General features: G+C 42.9%; 1 protein-coding gene across 6 annotated transcripts in view; it reads left to right on the forward strand.

The window, feature by feature from the left end:
* The window catches only part of TMCC1 (transmembrane and coiled-coil domain family 1), a 73,235-nt gene that overhangs the window by 10,971 nt on the left and 40,484 nt on the right, over window positions 1-21,780 (forward strand). For 3 of the 6 annotated variants that reach the window (XM_053954190.1, XM_053954191.1, XM_053954189.1), the window contains one exon: window positions 3,451-3,507. In XM_053954190.1, coding sequence (XP_053810165.1) covers window positions 3,499-3,507 — 9 coding nt within the window. In that variant the 5' untranslated portion in view covers window positions 3,451-3,498. Of the gene's footprint in view, window positions 1-3,450; window positions 3,508-6,176; window positions 6,885-21,780 lie in introns of those variants that run through there. The other 3 variants (XM_053954186.1, XM_053954187.1, XM_053954185.1) reach the window with 2 other exon arrangements.

The following is a 21,780-nucleotide window of genomic DNA, read 5'->3' on the forward strand; positions in this document are numbered from 1 at the left end:
GGGCATCAGTAATGTAGAGGTTGCCCACAGGTGGTATTGAAGGTACTTGATTCTGATGTAGGTGTACTCAGGAAGATGTTTCTTAAAAAGAAATTGAAAGGAGAAAGGGATCTATCACTCACTAAGATAGTGTTTGGTATATGCTCTGTGAGTGACAATAAGTGAAGTTTTATCTACAGAATTAATATTTGAGCTTTCAGGAACATAAACTGTGTACATTAGTTCTGCTGGTCAGCAGTATTAAATATAAAGTTATAGGAAGGAACTGTTTCAACAGGATGTGGATCTGAGAAGAGGCTGATGTTGAAAGATCACCTTCTGGTATGTCTGAGCATGCTGCCCTTGCACATGTGAACCATTAATGGATACAGTAATAGAAATGGTGAACTCTTTTTGGTGTGCCAAAACATAAAATCTTCTGCTGATGAAACCTTTGAAGTTGCCATTTGTTAATGTGTATGGGAAGGCATGGGAAAAAGTGACTCTCTCTCCCTCCCTACCCCTGCTTCAGAGAGAAGGAGGACAATAGGCGATCTGCACTCACTCCTTTTTCCTTGTAACATACTCACCTCTAATAAACAAGTGCTTGGACTGTGTAGAGCTATTTTAGACTTGTGAGGATTTTAGGAGAAACCTTTCATGTTTTGCATGGGATCAGACATAATGCCATTTTTCTCCCTGAATATCTTAAAAATCATGTAATTCATAAAACACGCTGACAGCCTTTGCTTTTAACAGTGCTCTCAGCCATACTCCCTTTCTGGTCTTGGCCTGGGGAGGGTCTTTGTATATCATGTTTCTGGTTTTTCTTTTGGGCTTCAGTAGAATTCAAAAAAATATTTTCTTGGATGAATTTTGGAGGAGGATGATGATGAAGAATTATGTATGTAAAACAGTAGGTATATTTTCCATTAAAAATATTGTTTTCTGTTTTCTTTCTGCCTGTATTCTGCCATTTACCTAAGGTATTTGTATTTAATTATTTCTTGTATGTCTTCTTCTTCCATTCTTGCCCAAATTCTCCACTCAGACTTTTTCAAAATTGTTCTATTGTAATAGCTAAATATATACTCTAGATATTGGGTAGTCATGTTACTATCCCGTTTACTTGAGTCAAATTACTTACTCTGTTACTGGTGTCTTCCTCTTTAAATGTTTTCCAGATGACAACCCTCTTGAATTTCACACTCATTCTGATTTCTCATGAGTTCTTTTTTCTGATAGGATTAGCTGTTAACACACCCAGAGCTTTCTCTCCTTATTTGCTCTGCTGAGCAATGATGCTTTTAAAATATCTTAATCTTCCTTTGGATATAAATCACTTGCTAGGGTTCCCAATTCCTGTAATAGGTGGCTTTCCAGTGTGTGACTGTTGCTTCTTTAGTCTTTCTTGCTAAACTGTTTGCCTGGATATAGACTCCATTTTGGGATGAGTTTCTGAAAATAATCCAGGATTTCTCAAACTAAGATGGTCTTTTTCTTAGTAAAAATCGCTTCTGTTCTGAAACAACTGAACAATTCTTTTTTTTTACCAAACAGGATGAGTGGGAAGCATCTCCTTCCTAACATTCCTGCTAACTGTGATAACAAGTCTATAGTGAGTTGTTAAATTGACCTGTTTATGAAATAAAAGGCATGTGAGGATTATATAGGTAATTGTACTTCAGCATTATTATTAAGGGTTCATGGTGTTCATATATGGCGTAAGTAAAAGGTATTTGAAATACTCTATGAGAACATGGATTTTTTCCTGTTTCCTTTCTTTGAAAATAATTTTTCTTCCCCATTTCTGCAGTCCTGTACTGTTTGTTTCTGTAACAAGTACTTCAGCTGCAGATAAGTCATCTCTGAACTGGTTTTCAATGGTAGCTTCAGAGTTCACTTTGTTTACAAAGAACTGTGATTTTGAAGGGAATTAATTCAACTGTTTAATTTAAAGTAAACTTTCGCTTGAATGAAGTCTAAAAATCTGAGGGGCGGAAGTATTTTCAGACTGATGCTTGTCAAATTTTTTTAAATGTTCATGTTACAAAGTATTTGATAAAGAAAAGTGAAAGAGTAGGAAGAATTGTCAAAAAACATTAAAGCCAAGATGATGTCTATGCTTTGTTAGTACCTGGAAGTGAAGGAATTTTGATTAGCCCCGTGCAATAGTTTCTCAAAGTTCAGAAGAAAATGGAGCTTCTGACAGAAAATGGGAGTTTTGGTGGTGTGCCAATAAGGGTTGTGATTCACATGAGGGACAGTACAGGTAGTTTTGGTGCTAATGCCTCTCAGTGCCCACCTGTGGGCACTCTGGGACACAGACTCTGAACTGTGGCAGCTGTGAAACAATTTGAGCCAAAAGCGGCTGCTGATCTGCAGGTCCTGTAGTGCTGTATCTCTGAAGACCTTGCTGACAAAAGCTCTTACAGTTACTATAAATAAAATAACACTAAAACTTTAAAAAAAAAGTAGACAAACAGAGTGACTGAAGTTCTATTAGTGAGACCTCATGTGACCAGTACTTCACACATTATAGTAGTTGTCCACTCATGCTAGTATAGAATTTCTTTTATATGAAGATCTTTTTCAAAAATGTGTTCATTCATTTTTTCCAAGTTCATAATATTTGCTGTCATCACTTTCTTCATATTCTAGCATCCCTCTTCAGTGGATCAGAGTAACCCTTTCTTCTTCTCTTTCTGTCTTGGAGGTGGGAATCTGATGTGGAATAAAACATCAAAATACCCCTGTTGTGCAGAGTTCTTGTAGTGTTCATCTGAAGAGTAGTGTGCTCCCTGTTTTCGAGAACTGGTTGAGTTACTGATCATCTTTGGAAAATCTGGGTGATCTGGCTGTGTTTCAGAATAGTCCTTGAGGCTGGCTAGAGAAGTGTGGTCACCGTGTCTGGTCTCAGCTGTCCTCTTGTCATCTCCTAGCAAGCACCTGGCCTTTGGGTCGTTTTCAGAAATGTACAGTAAGGAGCTGCCGGGGGACAGCAGTTGCCTGTGCGATGAGCTGTGGCAGGTGCAAGTGTGTCCAAGTGCTCACACCTTTCACCTCCTGTGAGGTGAGCACCAGGTAAACCAGAGCCAGCTGTTTGACCTGTGCTGGGAGCATTGAGAATGACTAAATAGGAGAAGAAAGTAAAATCTGTATGGTGCAGGTTGGAGCCCTGGCGTCTTCTGCTTTCAGCCTGTGGTGATGGCCATAAACCCCAACAGAAAATGCTCCTTCACAAGAACTTCTTGATTAACTCTATAAGATTCAGTTTTAACTTCAGACATATTTGTATCCCTCAGTTATTTGAAAGAGTTTAAAATAAGACAGCTTCCAGGGGCGCTTGCATTTCAATGGAAAAAAAATTACTAAAAAAAAATTTAAAAGTTGGAATCATGCTCTTTGTTGTTTATGTATATCTTTCCTCCCATTTTCAGTAATGTATCTCATACTCAATTTCTTTTGCAGTTTTGTTCAGTGGAGGGACTGCTGTGGGTCAACCATGCTAAAGGGCAAATGATGGAGGCAAGTACAAGTTTATCCTTTCCCTGTTACCTAATGTTGGTTTTGCCAGTTTTTCCTTTTGAACTGTTTTGTTTCCCAGGGCTCCTGGGAAATAATTGCACAAATGAAGGACTGTATCAGAATGTTCTGGGATGTAATAATGTTATAACATCTGCTCATTTGGCTGTATATGGAATTGTGAATTTTGTTCCTGATGTAGTATATTCTTGTACAAATAAGAAATGTATGTTTTTGAACTTTATGCTATAAAGTATTGTTTCCTCCCACTAACAGAATATAAAGGTGGTTGTAAGTAGAGAAAACAAAAGTGAACACAAAAGTTGAATCCTAATGCAAATAAGTATGCTAATTAATTTTGAAGAGTCGCAATTCTTCACACTTAAGAGTATTCTTTTTTCCCAGAAGTAGGTACTAGAACAAATAAATAGTTGTAAGGTTTTTCATACCAGATGTGTCATTTGCAAAGCTCATTTCAGGCTCACAACAGACTCATCCTATGGAAACAGAAGGAGGAGATGACTACAAAGCTCCCATTAGGAGCCTCTGAGAGGCCATATAATTTCAGAAATATGTCCCAGAATACACAGGGTGGCTGTGCCTTGTTTGTGAGCTCACTGTGGGCTGGTTTGTTTCAGGTTGTTTTGTAAACTGTCATAGGGTTAATTTAAGCAGGGTGATTTTTTTCTAGCAAATAATGCATGGAATTCCAGTTAGATTCAGGTGGTCTTCTTTAAGACCAGCAGCATTGCCAGTGATAATGTGGATAAGAGAGCATGCAGGAGATCAAAGAGATCCTGGCTGGAGAGTTTACCAATCATCTTAGATAAGAACTGTGGTTCTTCAATGAGTCCTGACTGAAAATAAATGCTGAGTGAATTAGCTAAAATGAAAAAGGCAGTTATGGGTCATCTGTCAGCTTTGTGTTTTATACGCCAAATAGTTTTGGGACTCTTGCTTTTTTATATGGTGAGTTTTGTTCACTGAACCATTTGGTCTGTTGGTTAAAAAGGAGCATCTAGTTTTGCGATTTTTTTTGTCCCAAAACATAAATTGAGTGGAGACCTGTAGTCTAACTTTCTGCAAAACCTGTTACCTGGGGGGGGGGGGGGGGGGAAGATTAAGAAAGAGGAAGCTCAAATGTCAAAGCGTACTATTAGACAGAAGGACACTTTAATTCATTTAAGAAAGTGTTAAGTATGTAGGTATGTTGTTGGCACATCTTTTTTTCTACTGCCACACAATTGCTGCATGAATGTGGGTAAATATATTTTTCTTGGATGTAGTTTATTCCTTTACATTTAATGTGTTACTGATTAAACTGGCCAGTATATTTACACTCAATGCTTATAGCATCTTCAAAGCACTGAGATAAAATCCTGCATTATTCCAGTGTTCTGCTTTCTGTAAGTATTGAGATTCTTCTTGCCTCCAACTAATAGCAGTGACACTTTTAAAAAAGAGAGAGGCAGCTCTTCTGATATTTTTGGATGGCAATTTGGAAAGCATTTTGGAATATCTGTTTAACCCATTGTGTTAGGCTTCAGATGCACAAAATCAACAGCACTCCAATTGTAAACTCAATGCATTATGTTTCTGCAGCTGTTCTAGCATAGAAATGAACACTCTCAAATCCCAAATATGCTGAGTTTCAAATAATTATTTTCTAAAGCACAAACTGTTTTTTGCCAAGATTGAGGTAGACCTCTGTGAGCTGGTTTCTGTATTTATAGAAGCCTAATCAAAGTTTTCTCTTGAAGAAAACAGTGGTCAGCTTCTGAGCATGTGATCTCATGGTGCTGATGTAAAACCCTTTCACTTACTGTATCCTTCCTCCCTTCCTTCCCCATGTCTTTGCTGACCTTCTCCCATAGTTGTTGCTATACAAGTGCTGAGCTGCACTGTTGTATAATCCAGTCCTGTCTGAGCCTAGGGAATGACTTGGGTTGAGCTCTCTAAGAACAGCTGTGCAGTTCCTGTGCCAGAGGCTGAACTGCACATACCTGGTGCTGATCCCTTGCAGATTTGGTTGCTTAATCTACTTTTCAAAAGGCATTCTTGTTTCCTCTGAGAGCTGTGGACAAGAGTATGCCAATTGAAAGCATTTCACTTGTCTGTTCTTGCTTGAAGATAAATTTTCACATCTAGTTTCCAGTGCCGTCAGTGGATGCTGGCCATAATAAACCATTTCTCACTATGTGGAAATGAATAACTCATTTGGAAATGTTCTGTTTTTTTGCATGTATTAAAATACCGTTAAGCTAGGGTCTTAGTATCAGATCTTTGTCAAAGATCAAAATTAATTCTGCCTGAGTGGCTAACATGCTCTCCAGAAGTTTAACCTCATGTTAGATGTTATTATGGGCTTGTTCTTAATAAACAAAACCCCACTGGTTTCTTCTTGCTTCTCCCCCTTTTGAACAGCTTTTTTACCTTTCTTGCTTTCCTACACCCTCTGTGCTGGACTTCTCCCCCCAGGCAATGAATGACTTGTCTCACACAACCTTTGGCTTCTGAGTACAGCCTAGATGCAACTAATGCCATGTGGAGGAGTGCTCCAAGGACTGATACGTTTTATTTTGTTAATGGCATGTTTTGCGCATTGGATTTTTAACCCACACTTGCTGCATGGATGTATAATAATGACTACTCTTTTGTTTAACATTAGATAAGCATGAGATCACCGTGGCACAGCTGCATGTATAGTCACTCTTGAAGCAATTACACACGTAATTGGCTGGCAATCTTGGCATTTTCAAAATAAACACAAGCCTTTTAAAGAAAGGGGACATATTTATGTATGAATAGTCAAATAAACTTGTTGGGTGTCATCAATGGAGCCGTCTGGCACTGAACAGTTGTCTGATGACCCTGATCCTGGAGGCAAATCCCAAGATCAAGAGACCAAAAGACAACATGAATCAGAGCAAAAATTATCCAAAATAACGCATAATGCTTTGGAGAACATTAATGTCATTGGTCAAGGCTTGAAGCACCTGTTCCAGCATCAGCGCAGGAGGTCGTCTGTTTCTCCACATGATGTCCAGCAAGCTCAGGCTGAGCTGGAGCCTGACCTGGATTTGGAAAGCCAAAGCGTCTGTGCTGAAATTGATGGTGTCTCCACCCACCCCACAGCTCTGAACCGGGTGCTTCAGCAGATCAGAGTGCCACCCAAAATGAAGAGAGGGACCAGCCTGCACAGCAGGTGGGGCAAGGGAGATGCCCCGAAAGGAAGCCCGCAGATCAACAGAAGGTCTGCTCAGGATATTCAGTCGGGTCGGCCCAGATCATCATCCACTACAGATGCTCCCACAAACTTGTCTGTGATGGAGATTGCTTCTTCTATCTATGTAGGTGGAGAAGAGGCCACAGCAGCAGCAGTAAGTTACTCAGATTTACCTTTGATCTTTATCATCTCCTTGTATGTTTTCTTAAGCCCTTTGAAATCTTGTTTTGAAAAGCAGGTTTCTTTCAGCAAATTCAAATGGTGCTGTGTTCAAAAGCTTCTTCAGTGGTGAAGCAAAGAGCTTAAAAGATGCAAGCATTAGTCATTTTCTCACATGGCAGGTGGCTGATTTTATATGTATTTGATCAGTGAAATGAGAGCTACTTTTCAAACATATTAGGTTGTTTGGATGGCGCACCTCAGTCAAACAAGGAGTGATGGGCCGAGCAGCAACCAGAGCAGTCCTTCTTAGCAACTGTTAGCTAGTTCCTGCAACAAAACCTTCCATTTACCTAGATGGCTCTTTTAATTCCTCTCTCATTTTCTTTTGTATTTTATAAAAGCAAAGAATTCCAGTGTGAGTGGATGGTGCTGTTGGTCTTTTAGGCTGTGAGCGGCTCTGGGAACACGGGCTGTGGCCTGCGCTACTGTCCAACCCCTCAGTGCTGGGTTGCCTGTCCGTGGTTTAGATCAGCCTGGCTGCTCTGCTGTCTCCTTCAGTTTGCCCTGCCTGTGTGGGGAAAGCGTTCACTGAAATGACAGTCCCTGTTCTGTGGCACGTTCTTGCAGAGCTGTGCCTATCAGCTTATTGATGATATCAAGAAGCAAGCAGCGTTTGTCTTACCATTTCTCCCCTTTCCCAGATCAATTTAGTTGAAGCTTTCTTGAAGTTTGATGGGGTTTTTTTTGTTTGCTTTTTGGAAGACTAGCTTTCTGATTAGCTAATTCTAGCTTGTTCAGGACACTGGTTCAGAGAGTCCTCTGAAAAACAGCCCTTAATAACAAAGGGGTCTATGGAGTCTGGATATACTTTGTTTCCTCTTGCAAGGAACATTGAAGGAGTCTGCCTGGCGCTGTATCTGAAGCTTTTGCTTCTTGCTGACTGTTACAACAACAGACATAGTAATAAAGTAGTTGTGAAAAGCATGCACTCTCCTGGGCTGGTTAATTTTGCAGTTAGTCAAGCCATTGAGAGTTGTGAGAAAGAGACCTCATAATAGCTTCAGGTTTATTTGTATATTGCCTCTCTCTTCATTGTGAGTGAACTCATGATCTTTGTTTCAGGATAATTTTGGGGAAAATTGTTAGTTTTTTGAGTTTGTACCCAAATCCAGCAACAGAAGTTTATAAAGTAAGGTCTGGTTTGTTGATTTAAAACTGTAGTCCCTTTACTTCATGTATGAGCCCGGAGATTGAACAGGCCTAAGCATATTAGGTAAATAATGTGGGAATATGGGGAGAGGCCTTTTCTCCCAACTGTGCAGCTTGTCTGATGAAATGTGTGCCTGGATTGGAGGTTTCCAAAGTGGAATGTGGGTAGAACAGTCCACTGGAGTGTAGGAAGGAAATACTTTTTGGTTTGTTTTATCTTTATTTTCCTTTATAGTTTGTGTTTCTGTGTATGTTTTAAAATAAGCATATTGTATTAGTTGAGTGGTAGATATACATAGTTTATAAATAAGCATACATGTATTGGGAGTCCATGCTCAAACATTTTGTACTGATTGAGTGTGCAAAATTTGGAAACCACTGGGATCACTTGGCAGGAGTGACAGGAAAAATGAAGACTGTTAATCTGATAGCATTCTGCTACAGCATCTTGCAGGTGTGAAAACAAGTTTAGGAGTCACTTTTTGGCATATAAGGGCCTGTGATTAGGTGAAGCAGCCACTTTCACCCTGCAGCTGCCGTTCCTCTGGAGCAGCACGCGGTACGGAAGAGTGGCTGGGGACGGGGTCCTGGCCTCGTCAGGCAGTCATCCCACTGGGAAACCATCCTCGGTGCTGCTGGCTGTGCCCTCGGTGGCCTGAGGGAGAGGGGCTGCACGGGCTTTCTCCCTTCCATGTTGGAGAGAGGAGAGAAGGGGACCGGAGTCTGAAAGAAGAAAACAAAATGAGGGAGGAAAGGCCACCTTTGGGGACTAAACCATCAGAGACCTCTGTGACCAGTTGACCCTTGGTAGAGCTTAGTGAATTTCTAGCTGCTTTTTAATATTTGCACCATCTTGTGACAGACAATTTGTGACAGACATTAACAATGTATACTGTAGGTCTAAAGTGACATGGCCAAGGAAATACTGCTATGGAAAATGAGACATAAAATGAGAGGGAGATGCGAGTGTCAGTCCCTTGCACTGAAATCATGTTGCACGTGCCTATTTTCTGTTACTACCTTTTGTCTTTTAGCAGGTAGTCTGTAGGAGAGGGAAAAAAAGATGGGCAGGAAAGTTGGACTCTTTCTTTTCCTAGAAAACTTTGGCAGGTCTGGGTGGTGTACCTCATTTTCTCTCCTGAGAGCAGGTAACAGCACTATGTCACAGTGTGGCACAAGGACTGGAAGAGTTACTCAGTAGTTTAGTGCCACTTTCCATAAATGGGGATCTCTATCCCCTCATGCCTCCAAGAGCCAGAAAGGTCAAGACTGCTGCAATATTGCTATGCAATCTGCATAATGTTGGGAGCTGTAAAAATCACATGAACTATGCTTGACTTAATTTGCACAGGAAACACAAAGTAAAAATTGGAAAAAAATATGTTGGTTTTTTTCACAGAGAACAACAGAATGTTGTCTGATATGCCATGAAAAGCACTGTGTGTGTTTCCGTATTAATATACAATCTTGCTGTTATTTCAGTCTGAGATGTACTGTCTTGGCTATGGCATGTGTCTGTACATACTAGGTTTGAAGTATGTTGATGCCACTCGAAGTTACAAATTAATGGGAGACAGCTTGCAGGTTAAATGCAGATGATTGTACAGCTTTAAATAATATATAACAGCCTTTACTGAATTTTCAGTATAGAGATATAATGCATTTGTAAATCAGCTCCATGTAAATTTTAAATCACTGATATGATTATTAGCAGAGCTTCTTCATTTGTGAAATCAGTAAAGCATAAAGCAGTCATTTGGTAAATCACCCTTATAACAGATGTCAGTGCTGTTTTCATTGGAGAAGACAGTTTAACATTCAGGCTGCCACACTGCTGGAATTTATGAATACAAATTAAGGAGTTGTTAAGTTGCAAAAACTAACTCTTCATTCAACAATTTGTATTGGAAAATTATTTATGACACACTTCAAATGAGAATCAGTAACGAGCCAGGAAAAATCTGAAATCATCAGAGCAAACTTAAAGTTTGATGTAAATTCGAACTTTAAACACTGTCTTTAAGTTATGAGGTATCTGAAGTTGTTTCACACAGTGTTACTTTAACCCTAAATTCTCCTATTTTATTTAAACTTACTGAGACTAGATTACATAATGAAGCTGAAGCTGAAGAAATAAAAATCATTTGTTTGAAGTGTCTGGTAGATAATGCTCAGTCATCAGGGTTGAGAGTACTCCAGACCCCCAGGTTCTACCAAGCCTGAATGGATTGTCTCTGCATCTAACTTTCACTTAACTTTTTTGTTGTTTTGTGCTCACTTTCTCAACACTTTGCCTATTTGTCTCCTTAAGGTTTTGTGATTATCTTTTAAATAAATTTTTGACCTTTTCCTTTTAATAAAGCCACACCAATTTCACTTCCTTGGTTTGGGTGTTTGCTGCCGACAGTGATGCTACACTGACTCACCTTCCCTCAGCAGGGAGTATTTCCTTCAAAATTATTTAAGAATTTCATAAATCCATCTATAATTAGAAAAATGTCACTGAGCTACAGCATTGATCCATCTGTTGTGAACATATGGGCTATACAAACTACAAGGAACAGAGAAACAACTCATAGCATGGAAACGTTGTGATTTAATTATGACAAGAACTACGTAACATAGGATTTGTAATCAAGTAGTTAACTCTGTTTTCTGATTCCTGTCTTCCATCGTTGTTTGCTTTGCTGGTACCTCCCTCTGTCATGACACAGCTTGTTCCTGTTCGTGTTGGATGTGTGCCAGTGGTTCTGGGGCTCCTCTGCCCTGTCAGGTAACAGGTGTTCAAATGTACAGGGCTGTGCCCATGCCTTGATGCCACCTGTGTTGCTGTACTGGCACTGCTCTTGTGGCAGGAATTCCTGCTCTGCTTTCCTTTCTTTCATTATTTTTCTCCCAGTATTCAGACCTATGACAGTTAGGAAGAGTAATGAACATTTTGTTTGCTTCACATGCTCTGTACCTGCTCACTAGGGCATTGAAGTGGGAGGTGATGGGCTCAGTCAGGCACTACACACCCTTGTGTGCCATGCACCCTTACTGCTTTTAAGATTTGACTGTGACTGCAGAAGGTTATGCTATGAGTAGATGAAGGAAGTCAGCAGACTTGGATTGCTGAGAAATTAACCTTCAGTTATATTTTATCAGAGGCTTATTTTATCAGAGCATTATTCTATACGCTTTTGTGGGCTGCTGTGAAATTGTCAGTGCTTCTTATTGGAACGGCAGGAGTGTTACCTGTTGCAGAATTGTTTTGTCAGGCATGAATGAGCAGGAGCCCACATGCTTCAGTCTTGCTTGCTATTGAATATAAAGACCTGATAAACACATCCAGGCTATTTCCATATCTTCCATGTTTTGGGGAGTCAAGCCCTGAGCTTCATCCTTCTCTGCAAGGCTGCACAGTGACTGGATTTTATGTTTGATGCTGCCTACATGAATGCTGTGTTGAGCTTGGCTAAAGCTTGTGATTTATTTGCTTTTTTGGGTTGGTCCTGCTCGATGCTGTTATGTTTGCTTTTTAATAGTGGGTGCTGTGTCTGAAGACAGACACTCTTCCTTTGGAAAAGGAAAAAAAACCCTTATCAGCCTGGCCATGTCCACAAGGTAAATTGCAAAAGCGCAAAAGGAAATTTTGTAATTGAATTCCATGGTATACTAAGAAACTCAGGCCCCCCTCGTGGGGCAGCTGTGGAAGAGCAGGGCTCAGAGCAGGGAAGCTCTAGGAGCTGGGTTTTCCAGTCTGCTCCTCAGAGTCCCCTTCTGCCTGTGTCACATGCAGAGTACTGTGTGCAAGGTACGGTATTGACATTAGTTTGTCTTGCCTCTGTTCTGTCTTGGACTGTTTAAACTTCTGAAAGCTCCTATCCCATCACCATTTTTGTACCCCTTTTTTTTCTGGTGTCTTTGTTCCAGCTATATAAACCAGATGGAAGTCATCTTTCTTCATGTGCTGGGTACCATTTTGTCATTTATGTTGCATTTTTAAAAATAGCTGTAGCCAATGTGTGTCTTTCACTCCTGGTCTGCAGTTTCTGGCATGTGAGATGTCTTCTTAGGCCTCACGCTTCCTTTTTCAGGAGCTTCCTCTTTCCCCAGCCTGCTTATTTCACATGGCAGGGTCAGTTTCCAGCTGTATCCTGATTAGATACACCTGCACTTTCCTTCTCATGTCTATAACCCCATTACACACATATACAACCTCCCCCACTAAACACTGTGCCAGAAAGCTTAAAAGGGTGATGTCCTCAAAATGTTGTATTGTTAGCTGAAGTGGGGGGTTGGGTTGGTCAGGTGTTGGTATTTTTTTCCCCCGCCAGTGTTTTATGTGTGGGTGCTGCATAGACTCCTGTTTTGGAGACAGGAGTCTTTATTTCTTGTCTGTTCTGCAAAGCCCCTGGGCCAAGGTTGGACCCTGGGTGCTGGGGCCAGGCTGCAGTGTTACTGCATTGGCACTGAGGCTCACAGAGGCAACAGAGCTGCCTGCTCAGGCTGTTCAGAGAACTCAGAGGTTCTCTTACTGTGCAACAAAAGCATAATATTATCTCTGTTGTAAGCACTGGTTTATGTGAAGAACAAGGTTAAGCCTGGAGCAGCTGTCAGAGTTTAACATGGGCTGTGATAGTCCCTTTCAGGTGAAGATGGAAAACTCTGGTGGTGTTTTAACTCGCCTGTAAATAGGTTGAGGTTGTGTTAACTCATGTTTGTATGGTTCTTCAGAATAATGAGTTTTGGATAAGCCTGATTCTGTGGTGTTGAGGTCCTCCACTCTCAGTGGGAATGAAGGACATTGAGTATTTTGTGGTGTAAGGGAGAATAATTTCTTAATAATCCTCTGCATGCAAAATGGTTTTAGTTCACAGTATTGTTCCATTCTCTGTTTTCTCAATTTGTTGTTGAAATAGAAGGGCAAATGTTATCCCAAAACAACAGATCACATTTTTTACTACCTCATTTACATATATTTGCATGTGTAATAATCCTGCCACATGTTGTTAGGCTTTGTATAGAAGCTGAGAAATTAGATTGTCATAGCATTGAAAGTGTAATAATTAAAGTCTTACTGAGATACTTCACTTGGGCTTTTATTTCAAGCAGTCTAAATATTTTTGCATAGATCTTTTCTTGTAGAGGCAACTCACTGAGCTGAGAAAATCAGGATTGTGGTTGTTTGAAAATTATTGAGCCTGCATGGATCTCATTTGGGTCTCATGTACTTACAGAGCTTTTTGTGAGGTAATTAATTATGTGTCAAGACCAGAACAATATTGATGTTTGAGAAATATGAAATTATTGGTGCTTTGGTGAGCAGTTGTGTCCACATGAACTTTTACCCATGCCTGTGACCCACAGGCAGGACCCGGCACCTGGCCTTGTGGAACCTCACTGTGATTTTTACCATGGAGGTCCCTGTATGGTTTGCTGTCACTTGGGCATGACACCAGGGTTGGTGTGTTGGAGCATGGCTGTAGTGAGGTCAGGTTATTCAGTCTGGGTTCTGGACAGGGAATTGGTTTGGAATATGTGGTGGAAGCCCTTGGCTGACACCTTCTGGCATCACTGAGAAGACAGACCAACTTGGATTAATTTAGTATGAACCTGTCTGGTGGATTTGCAGCTTTTTGCCTCTGTAGGCCCAAACGTTTTCATGTTGCCATTTGCTTGTCTTAGGGCTGCAGGAATGATGAGAGAAAGGATTTACTTCCTGTGGTGGGATTCTCATAGAGCAGATTTTCAAGACTCCACTCACTTCAGTCCTGCTCTATCCTGGCAGAACTTCACATGTCCTCATCCACTTGTTAGTTTTGACAATAAGTTTTCATAAATATTTCAGATATCTTTGGATTTTGGTTATCAACTTAAATCTATATTCTGTTAATGTCCACATTTTAGAAAATGACTACATATACTTTTGGCATAAGTTTACAGTCTTCAGCTTGCAGCTGTATCGATATTTTGCAGATAATGTCGATCCCATGGGTATCACAAACCTACCAGCAATAAGCTTGCTTTTCTTAATTACTTACAGTGACTCCTTCCAAGTGTTCACACTGGTCTGCACACTGCATGATAACATGAACAAGACAGCAAGGTGCTATCCTTTCAGTATATGTAGCACAGTTGTGAAAGAATGAACAGTTTCTCTCCAACTGTAAGTAGTCTTAGGAGTAACTTATTTGCCAGAAACTTTTTGCAAGTTCTTCTATCCTAAACAGCATGCAAAACACTTGAGACAAGGCAAAAGGTAAGAGTTTTTTATAACATTAAAACCATGTGGAAAGTCTACTGTGGCTGTGAACAGTATGTCCTGGATCTCTAAAAGATGACTTTGGCTTTAACCCATTTCCCCAAAGAACAAGCAGTCTTAACACCATACTCTAGTTTTGGCTCTCCTGTTCAGCTTACATTGGTGGTGAGCATTTGGTAATTTTTTTTTTTTTTTTGTAACTGATTGAAGTAAAATATTTTGTTATTTTGGCTGTAAGGGACTGGAAATGCTAGAAATTATTTCACTTTCAGCATCTGCAGCTGAATCATGTTCAGCCAGCACCAACTTGCACAGTTCCTGTGAAGGGAGAACTTGTACTCTTTTGGGAGGGTGAAGCAGGAACTACCTTGACAGCCAGGTGTACAAGAACCTTGGTAGACAGTGCACAAAGAGCATTTCAGGACAGCAGGAATTCATCTCTTTCTTACAAGTGGCCCTGTACACCTCTGGAGCTGCAGATCCGGGCTCCCAGCGTATCCGGACGGGGTTGTGTCATTGTGTCCGGGGCAGCTCTGGCTCCCGTGTGCCTGTGCCACTCTGCTCCCAGCGGAAGAGTCAGCCCAGCATTCCTACAGGCTGATAGGGTTGTACTGTTTGTGTCTTGCAGCAAGATAAGATACTGGCAGATCACTGGGGTGGCTTAATTGCAAGTTGAGGCAGGTCAGGAGTAGGCTGAGGGTTATTTCACTAACTCAGAAATTAGTCTTCAGTTGATTAATTGCCCCAGAAGCCCATTCTGCACCTGGCACTGTTTTCCCTCTCTGGGAGCAGTCACCTTTGTGCAGCAGAGAAGGGCATTAGGCTCAAAGTCTTGTGGGCAAAGGATACACACACACACACACACACACACACTCTATATGGGAAGAGCCAAGAATTTTAGTATAACTGAAATCTGAAGGGTCTCATCATTATTAGTCCAGATCTAATTTTTTTACAGAAGAAAAAGTATTATTGGTGTTAAAATGTTATACACACACTTCTTACTTTATAATCCTTTCCTTCAGTTTACACTCGCCCTTTCAGTGTTCCTCAGGTCCTACAGTTGGTGATGTCCTTCTGGCCAGGGTGGAGGTGTTACCACCTCAAGTTGTCAACAGCTAGTGTCCATCACTGGGAGGTTACTTGGTTGCTCAATTATAAGGCTAAAAATGTAACCTTCTCTAGGCAGCGGTGTTAAAACTCAGTGCTACATCTTCTGCTGAGGTGTTCAGCCATGATAGAGCAAGCTCTGGAGACAGATGCGTGCTGCAGCAGGTGGCAGAGCCACTGCAGATGTGTCACCGATGTTTTTGACTGGTCCGCATCTTCCACAGTAGAATACCATCCAAGATCATCCCCAAATCTCTCTTAGGACTGGCGTCAATAAAATAATGATTTTGAGCTATTGGGAAAGGGGCTGCACCATCTTTATCCTCATGGTCTTTAACTGCAGGCACCAAAGTGACAAATGCTTTGTTTGCCTGTTCACTGTACCAACACCATCTATGATAGTTACTGTGCTAGTATCAAATTTCATGGCAACTCAAAAACATTATAAGTAATTTCTAATTGTAGATTTGACTGTGATATATGTCTTTATTTTTGCAAAGTTGTCATGAGTGCTTTCTGAAACAGTTATGTAGAAATTCTAAGTGTAATTTAGTTGAAAATTAATGCTAAAATAATAAAACCTGGGCTTTTGCTTTGCAGTGGCCCATATAGGAAGTGGGTGGCAGAGAGGAGAGATGTTGAGTGGTACCATGGCACTCTGCCAGGGTGCTAGGATCAAACAGGGTTGTGGCACCACTGGGTGTGTTTATCTGCCTTGTGCAGTTTGCAGGTGGAAGTCCTGAATAAAATAGCTAATCTAATCTCCCAGTTCCAAATGGTATGCAGGAAGGAAGGATATTTTACAGGGGCATGTTCAAATATTTTACAACTATGGGAATGCTGTGACTTTCCTGATGAGAAGTGGAAATCTGCCGTACTTGAGCATCAAACTGGTGCTGGCCAGGAACAGAAATATTGTCCCTGAAAAAGCGGAAGTAATTTTTACTCTAAGCAATGCTATGCCCAAGTCCCACTTTCAGCGAGTACTGAATGTAGGCAGGACAGGTGAGTCGTACACAAAGTAAGACTGCCTAAACTAAAGCAGACAATGGAGGCCTGGGTTAGTTGGTGTTTGGGACTGAGAGGGGCAAAGCCTGCAGCCCGTCAGCAGCCAAGGTGCTGCAGTGCGGGTCGTAGGCTTCTTTTTCCTCTCAATCAACTTCATTTGTGAACTTGTTGAGAACTTTCTTAGGAGGACATGGCATCTTTTAAATATGTGAGTTTCTGGTGATCCTTAAATGTGAAGGGCTTTGATATACCCCAAATCTGGAAGTGTTTATGGTAAGGTTAGATGAGGCTTGGAACAACCTGGTCTCGTGGAAGGTGTCCCTGCCCACAGCAGCGGGGTGGAATGAGATGGTGTGTGAAATGGCAGCCCAGTGAGGGGCAGGAAGAGGTGCTGGGCTGTGTTGGCGGAGGGGCAGGTGTGGCGGTAGTGCGGTGCTGTGCTCTGCCCGTGCCCCGGAGCTCTCGGGCCGCACAGCGGCGCTCCGGCCCGCAGGGGGCGCCGCGGGGCCGCGCCGTGCGAGCGGGGGAAGAGCGAACTCGGAGGGAGAGAACGCCGGCGCTGCAGTCAGAGACGGGGGCTCACTGTCATGAATCCAGAGCACTGAGGCGTCTTTAAGTGTTTTATTTTGAAATACATATGAAATAAGTTGAAAGGGTTGATCCTGAGAACGTGTAGGTTTCAAATTTTAATCTTCCAAACCTTCTGCAATAAGAAAATGTCTTTCCTGTTGGTTATCTCAAAAGGTGCCTCTGTAAGAGGTTATCAGGAAGATGCCTTCCTATTCATTTACGTGTGTCAAGCATTGATGTAACATTCATACGTACATATTTCTTTTGGCTTTATATGGTGCTAAAAGATAATTTTTTAAAAACCGCTAAAAACTGTATTTGATATACAAGTAAAAATCTGTAGATCTCCACGAGAGGGATATTAAAGCAAATAATTCTCTTCTTTACTAGGCATTTTTTCAAAGAAAATTTTTTACAAGATATTTTGTACCAAAGATTAATTCTAATTGTGTTTTGTGCTCTTATGAAAGGGTACCAGGCAGAGGCACTAGTTCATTATGTCAAGTTCATTTTAAATTTGAAAATAAAATTTGGTGCCTTTTACTGAAATCTTGCTTTTTCTCCATCATGTTCCTGAATAAAAACAGAAAAATTCCCCAATTAAGTTATTGCACAGGGATTAATTGCTGTAGGAAGGTAATATTAGGGAAAAAAAGTGACAATAGCAACAGGGGACTAAGGCATGAGTTCAGAGCAGGAGCCATTAATTAACTGTGAAGATCATAAGCATCAGTTTGGAAATGCTGAATGTGAGGCCTTGGCTCCAGAGACAAAGGAGAATGTTGCTACCATCAATTTTGCTAATCTGGCAGTCCCATCTCGGTCTGATGTGGATTATATCCCAGCCAAGCTGGCTCCATTCCTTATCTGTATCTCTGCGACCCAGACTCGGAGCCACAGGAGCCTGTTGGGGAAGGGAGAGCTGAGTGTCTGTAGAGGAAATGAGGCACCCTGTGTCCCAGGTGCAGGACAGTGGGTAGTCCTCAGGACCTTGGGCACCAAGCCCAGTGGGTGAGAGGCTGATTACCCAGAGCCATTGGTATCTGCTGTCAGGTAGCATGGAAGCAGGGAGGTTTGGGTACAGCAGATAAGGTGGCCAGCTGGCTGTCCAGGCTCCAGCATTTTACTCCAGTGCTGTGGTGGCTCCCACGCTGCATCACTGACTGACTGCACATGTGTGCACACTCACACTCTCACGCTCTCTCGCACTCCCACGCCATCTCACTCACACTCTCATTCTCATCTCACACACTTGCCCTGTTGGTCTCTGCAGCAGTAGGCACGTGAGCTTTCCCTGGCACACGGCTGTTCAAGGTGCTGGTATGGATTTTCTGCAGTAGGAATTGAACGGTGTGCATGAGGCTTCTGAATATAGCCAAACTGCAGAACAAGAAGTACTGACCCAGTTCAGGGAGGAGGAGGATGCAGCTGTGAGATGCAGAATCTCCTGAGCATCTGGTGTCCCTCTGCCAGTACAAGGAGGTGCTTCTAGTGCCCCAGTCCCTTTAGTTTTCTGTGCTGTCAGCTCTCCGTGGTCATCACAAAACAGGCCTGGTAACTGGGTAATGTACTTTCTGTACATTTCAAAAAAAAAGGAGAGCATTTTGAAAAAGACTCCCAAGTTCTGTCAGGGAATACTTTCCCTGTACAGAACGTGTCTGCATTCAATACCCCTGAGTTACCCCTGACTGGGCAGAATGCTACTGAATCCTGCTCTCATTTCACAGCTGCAGTTTTGGTGCTGAAGAATGTATCTGTTGATGTTACTTTTGGATGACAGTTATAAAATAAACACCTCTATTTAATCTTCTTAAAACTTTCCCTTCAAGTCTATTTAAAGAACCACACTGGCTGTTCTCATAACCTTCCATGGCCCAACTGCAAATCTATCTCTAGTGTCCAGATCACCTGATGACCTTAAAAGTAGGCTAGAAACATTTTCCTTAACAAGGCAAATATTCTGGCCTAAGACACCTTTGTTTTTCTGCAAGACTATGCAATCATGCATGGCAGTAATCTGTACTTACCTAGTACCTGCCACTGGAAGGGATTTTGTATGTAGTCAATGCACAGCTGACTCCTAACAGCCAGGTACACACCATAACCATACATACCGTGCTATCTGGAGCCCCAGATTTGTCATAGCTGGAGCATGCAATGGGATCCCTTTTAACCACTGTGCCAGTACTTAGTACCCACTGAAGTTAAGGTCTGAGGAGAGTGCTAGTGAGCAGCACAGTCCTGGATAATCCAGCACTGATACTGAATCAAGACTCATCAGGGACATGCTCTGGCATGGGAGCTGTTCCTTATCCAGTAGTTTTGCTGATAGTTACTGAGAAACTATTTTTCTGTGTAGGTAAGGCCATGTACTGGAGTGATCAAGCCGTGGCAATTTCAGTGTAGTGCAAAAAGGAAGCCTTTCCTATTGCATACAGGAGGCAATTACAAAATGAGTTGGAAATAAAATCCTAAGAATTCCAAAACTAAAATGCTGGGACAGGACTACTTGAGAAATTACTTGTTTCCAGAGATTTTGAGCTCCTAATTGTGTTTGTGGTTTTTGGTTTACCTCCTTCGTGTATGGACATCCTGGCAGCTGCTCGAGCCCATGCGTTGAGAGGCAGCCCCCTGTGCACAGCTGAGCTGGCACTGTGTGTGTCCTGGCTGCTGGACTCCTGCAGCCCTCGGAGCATTGCTGCAAAGCGAGCTTAGAGCCCTGCAATGCCCTGTTCTGCAAGACTGTACCGTGTCTCTCACTCACCGGTGCTGTGAGCAGAGGAAGAACACTTTCAGGATCCAAAAGTGACTCTTGTCACGGCATTTGAAGAACTGCAAGTGTACCTGTTTTGTCACACATCTTTATTGCATATTTATGGCAGGGAGGAAGAAATACTTTCTTGAATTATTTTCTAATGATTGCAACGGAGTCTTCTGTGCTGATTCCCGGGACAGAGTTGACACTCTCGTGCCACAGTGTGCAAAGGCAGCGGGAGCTGCGCGGGGCCCGCGTCCAGTGGGGCTCGGCGGGAGCGCTGGGACGGGTTCGCGGTTCAGGGGGGCCCCGGGGCGGGCGCAGCGCTCGCCCGAGCCCCGCGGGGCCGGGCCGTGCTGGCGGCGGGCGGTGCCGGGGCGGTGCCGGGTGTGTCTGTACCCGCCCTCCGCAGCGGCAGGCGGGAGCGCCGCGCCCCGCACTGCCCTGCCCTCTTCTTTCCTGTGCGGCCCGGCCCGGCCCGGCCCGGCCCGGCCCAGCGCCGGGCTTCTCGGGGCAGCGCTGGGCCAGGACACGGTGCCGGCCCCGGCGCCCGAGGATGCGCAGCCCCCGCTGAGCGCCGCCGGCTGCCGCCCCTCGCCCGCCGCGCCCCGCGCTGCCCGGCCCCGCGCTGCCCGGCCCCGCGGCGGACCATGGTGCAGCGCTTCAGCCTGCGCAGGCAGCTCTCGAAGGTGGGTGTGAGCCGCGGGACCCCGCGGAGCCGCGCCCGGGCGAGAAGCCCCTCCGCCTTTGTTCGCGCCGGCACGGACACAAAGGCTCGGGCGGGCGGGGGTCCGCCCGGGACCGCTGATAGCGCAGCGGGGCCGGTTGTGGGGGTCAGCGCAGCCTCAACGCTGGGCCAGGGGTACGCGGGAGGGGGCAGCGGAACTAACGGGTGTGCCCGAGAGGCGCCTGTGAGAGCGCTCACACGTGTGCTTTGTCCTGGGCGGAAGGTCCTTAGCGGTGTGAGCCGTCCCAGCGACGTACCTGCAGGGACGGGGGAGCGTGCCCTGCCCTGTGCAGGCTCAATAGCCCTCACTGGCAACACAGTGGGCTTCAGAACAAAGGAGCTGCCGTGTACGGGTCTTGCTGTTTATTAATTGAAAGTGTTCGAATTCGTTTCAGGAAGCTGCCTTAAGAGAGAGAATAGTTAATCCACGTAGTCTTGCAGATTGTCGCTGAATCCAATGCATGTAGCTGGAAAAACATTTGGAAAAATCCATCCATGAACAAAAGTGAGTCTGTGTAGGACACTGCAGGTATAAACCGTTCTAGGGCTGCCAGCACAGCCCTGTTTGTACACCATTTGTACACCATTCCCAGTGAGCAGATTTGACTCTGGATGTAGGAGTTACAGTATTGGACTCCTAGAAGGCAAGTTGAACTTTCACTTTACATTTAAGCTGTTCTTCTGTGTCCCTCCCACCCCCTTGTGTGTATTTGTAAAGGTTTTAAAATGCAGTCATCAGAATTCTAAAATGCTGTCATCAGCATTTAAAATAGGTCAGAATTCACATCCTGCAAACTGTCTTGGGAAAAGCTACAGCTTTGCAATAATGTGGTATCTTTCTAATTAATTTGTATTTTTTTTTTACTACCTCTTCATCTTAAAGAAACTGATGTGGCCATTTCAGGGAAAAGTGAAACTTGAATCTTTTAAGGGTTTGCCTTGTTACGTGTCAAGCTGTGGCTGCAAGCTTGATGCTGGAGACGTAGAAGTCTCCACAGACACTCTGGAGTTTAATCTTCCCCTCAAAAGAGACTTGATCTAGTTAGTAATGAACTTTATATCTAAGCTTTATTTATGTAGGGCAGCCAAAATAGTTTAAAATGAACTCATTTGGATAACTCCATTTTAATGCTTTTTTTTCTGAGTAGGCAGGATGATTTGGAAAAATGTTTTCACTGATTTTTTACTATAGGAGAACTATTTTAAATTTGTTTTTCTATCTCTCTTCATTTTTGTGTTGTCTGACACAATTGTGTCTTGCA

This window comes from Vidua chalybeata, chromosome 12 (assembly GCF_026979565.1).
Source record: "Vidua chalybeata isolate OUT-0048 chromosome 12, bVidCha1 merged haplotype, whole genome shotgun sequence".
Taxonomy (NCBI): Eukaryota; Metazoa; Chordata; class Aves; order Passeriformes; family Viduidae; genus Vidua; species Vidua chalybeata.